The sequence below is a fragment of the Protopterus annectens genome, chromosome 3.part1, assembly GCF_019279795.1.
Source record: "Protopterus annectens isolate FY-2018-M chromosome 3.part1, PAN1.0, whole genome shotgun sequence".
NCBI classification, from domain to species: domain Eukaryota; kingdom Metazoa; phylum Chordata; order Ceratodontiformes; family Protopteridae; genus Protopterus; species Protopterus annectens.
The window spans coordinates 1,549,718,003-1,549,720,947 of NC_056732.1; the positions used below are offsets into that span (position 1 = coordinate 1,549,718,003).

At 39.7% G+C, this 2,945-nt stretch overlaps 1 protein-coding gene across 1 annotated transcript in view; it reads left to right on the top strand.

The window, feature by feature from the left end:
- The first annotated feature begins 421 nt into the window (after nucleotides 1-421).
- KCNH2 (potassium voltage-gated channel subfamily H member 2) overlaps nucleotides 422-2,945 on the top strand; it is a 696,728-nt gene continuing 694,204 nt past the window's right edge. The window contains exon 1 of the mRNA XM_044067613.1: nucleotides 422-868. Within this exon, the coding sequence (XP_043923548.1) occupies nucleotides 608-868 (261 nt within the window). The 5' untranslated portion in view covers nucleotides 422-607. The remainder of the gene's footprint in view (nucleotides 869-2,945) is intronic.

The following is a 2,945-nucleotide window of genomic DNA, read 5'->3' on the forward strand; positions in this document are numbered from 1 at the left end:
TTTTTTTCTCAGTAATTACATTTTTTCTAAGGAGTAAGTAGATGGTGCAGTGAAAAGAGAGAGAACAAATCTGCAAAAGGAAGGGAAAATTCTATAAGCCAACAAGCTTTGGTCTCTTGGCACTATATTGTTAATATCCATTAATAGTAACAGGTGTTGCTGGCCACATATAGTTCCACCCCATTCGTTACAAGATTGTTATTTTTGGTTGCTATGTCAGTGAGAGAAAGACAGAGAGATAGAGAGAGAGAAAGAGAGAGAGAGAGAAAAACAGAGAGGAGGGGAGAGGACAGAGAAAGAACACGGAGAGAGTGAGAGAGATGAGTGTGGGCTGGAGCTGGGCATGCTGGGTAAATTTCCGCCCCAATAACTCCCTGCCTCAGAGGATCCTACTTGTTTCAGGCTTTGTCAGGGACTTTGCTGTCACATGTAAAAATCATGCTGTTTTTTTCTGGCTGTCTTACTCTCATAGTCTATCTGAACAAGCTACAATAAAACACACTGGTTCATGGTTTGGTTGCAAGTGTTCAGGAGGTTGGGTAAGACAAAAGTGTTGCTGCCCCTGGCAGGGTAGTAGGTGCAGTGTGCCTTTTGCCGTGCTGTGTGGATGTTTCTTGGTTATGTGGTTCCGCTGGTACTGGCTGGGTGTGCCGTGGCAGCTCAGCAAGCATCTGGGCATGGATTATGTGTTCAAGCAAAGCGGGCAGTAAGAATGCTGGCATTCTTCCTCACATTCCTTCAGAACCTCTCTGCCACCATCAGCACCTGTGGACCGGGACCCAAACCCATGCCGAGATCCTCAGTGTGCAGCAGCTGTCTGCCACGTGACCATGAGACCCCACAGTGTCAAGGGAAGCAAAAAAAGAAGGTAGGATAATTAAATAAGACTTAAATCAGTACTTAATGATATTTCCTGGTTGCCATACTTCAGCATGAAAGTATGGTGCATTGTTCTATTTAGTATGTTAGATATACTGGTTAAAATAGGATCATAAGCAAAATAAAGTACTGGTGAAGCACTGTTAATTAAATATGTGATTATTGTGGGGTGTATATTATTGTGAGGTAAAGTCAAGTACTTGAGGCAGAGGAATGAGATAATGTCTAACATCATGTGCACCTTAGCATAACCCTTCCCTCAGTTAATTATAACTTGGTGTGTTGTAATGAAGTTATAAAATGGAGCCCAGCAGTTTTGTTCTGAAATTGAGAAGCAAAACTGAAACAGGCACACATTTTTACAATGCTTTAGTATGTGGGAACTATATTGAGTCACCTAACAATTAATGTATCACATATTTCTTAGTTATGTTGTAATAGTTTTTTGTTATGTCACACTGCAGCAAGCAGAATTTGTGTATCCAGTAAAGGTAGTGAAGCCTAAGATGGGCTGAGATTGCTTTAGCCACATGGTCATCAGGTTAAAGGCATGTGACTTTGTAAGAGGTTGTATTAAGAAGTGTAGCAGTGGCGGTCTTCTCCGTTCCTGGGCTTGAACCTTTGGAGGTAGTAAGGTGGAAAATCAGGTTTATGAATGTAAACAGATAGGCATAATTGCTCACCAAAGTCATAATCAATAAACATGCCATGGAAGAAAAGAAGGAATTTGGTTGCACGGCAACTTGGGGAATATCTTCCTGCTTGTTATTTTAGGTAGCAGAATTCCCCAGCTGTACATCTTGTCTAAACCATTCACTTAGCTGTTCTTTGTTTCCAGACTGATCTTGAAAATGAAGGTTTAATGTGGTGTACCCTTTTGGTCAGTATATACTGTATCCCCCCTCTGCAGCAAGCCTAGCCACCCTGCGGTATAAACCTCAGCGCTAGATGATGTTACTGTTGAAGTGACAACCCAACCCCCTGTGCTAAAATGGGAAAAAGGGGTTGCAAATGGATGGCTGTATTGTACTGTACCCCCACCTCCAGTTTCCAAAAAAAAGTAGTGCTGTATCTGGTAATAGGTAAACCTGTTTGTTGTCTGTGCAGAGTAATGAAACCATACAGCACAATACTCTCAAGACAGGCAGAAGAGCATATTTTAGTGACTTTTTATACTTTAGTCTTGGAGTAACTATTACCTTCCTTAGTCCCTCACTTTGTGTGACTGCAGACATTACACAGCAGCGTCTCCACAGTCATATTAACATTATTAATTACAAAACCCACCCACCCTATTTCAGTCTTCCATTCAATGCGAGAAGAGAGTTTTATTTAATTTATTTGTGCTTTTAGAAATGGGTTTCAGAGGTGGGATATGTCACATTTTAATGGAGGCCTATGGAAAAAAGTTCTACAATAAATGCAGTTATTAATATTATATTAAAATCACTATTTAGTATAGAATAAACTGCTGGATAATATATGGTAATAATAACATGCTGAATAAGTAAGGTGCAAGCAATAGAAGACATAAAGTTGTGTCAGTATGCATGCAAACAAATACTGTGTCACTCACTAGAAGGAAACATGGACAAAACTCTGTCCAGTCAGTTGTTAACCTGACATCAGCAATGCAGTCTATAGCTGAGTCATTACAATGATGGTGAAATGACAGTTACAGGGTATACAAACAACAAATCTATACAGTAATGTCGATTCAAAGACAAACAGTTATAGTGTTAAAGAAAATCTGCGGAAAACATATAATAGTTGAAGCCAAAATTTACATTAAATTTGATGTAACTAAGGTGATGATGACCTTCTTTTACAAGTATGTATTTTGAGAGGAGTTTGTTTTACAGAGTTATTCTGAGAAGTGCACTGTCAGAGAATATGAATTCAGTAAAAACAAGAGCTTACAGCTTGTTCTTAGCAGATGATACCACCACCCCATCTGCATCCTTTTGCTGCATGATGGTGTAATATATCTCTGTAGCAATTCTTACTCTTATAGCCCACTTGAATAACGTGCTTTACCTTCAACGGTACTGTGTACCCAGGCAAGT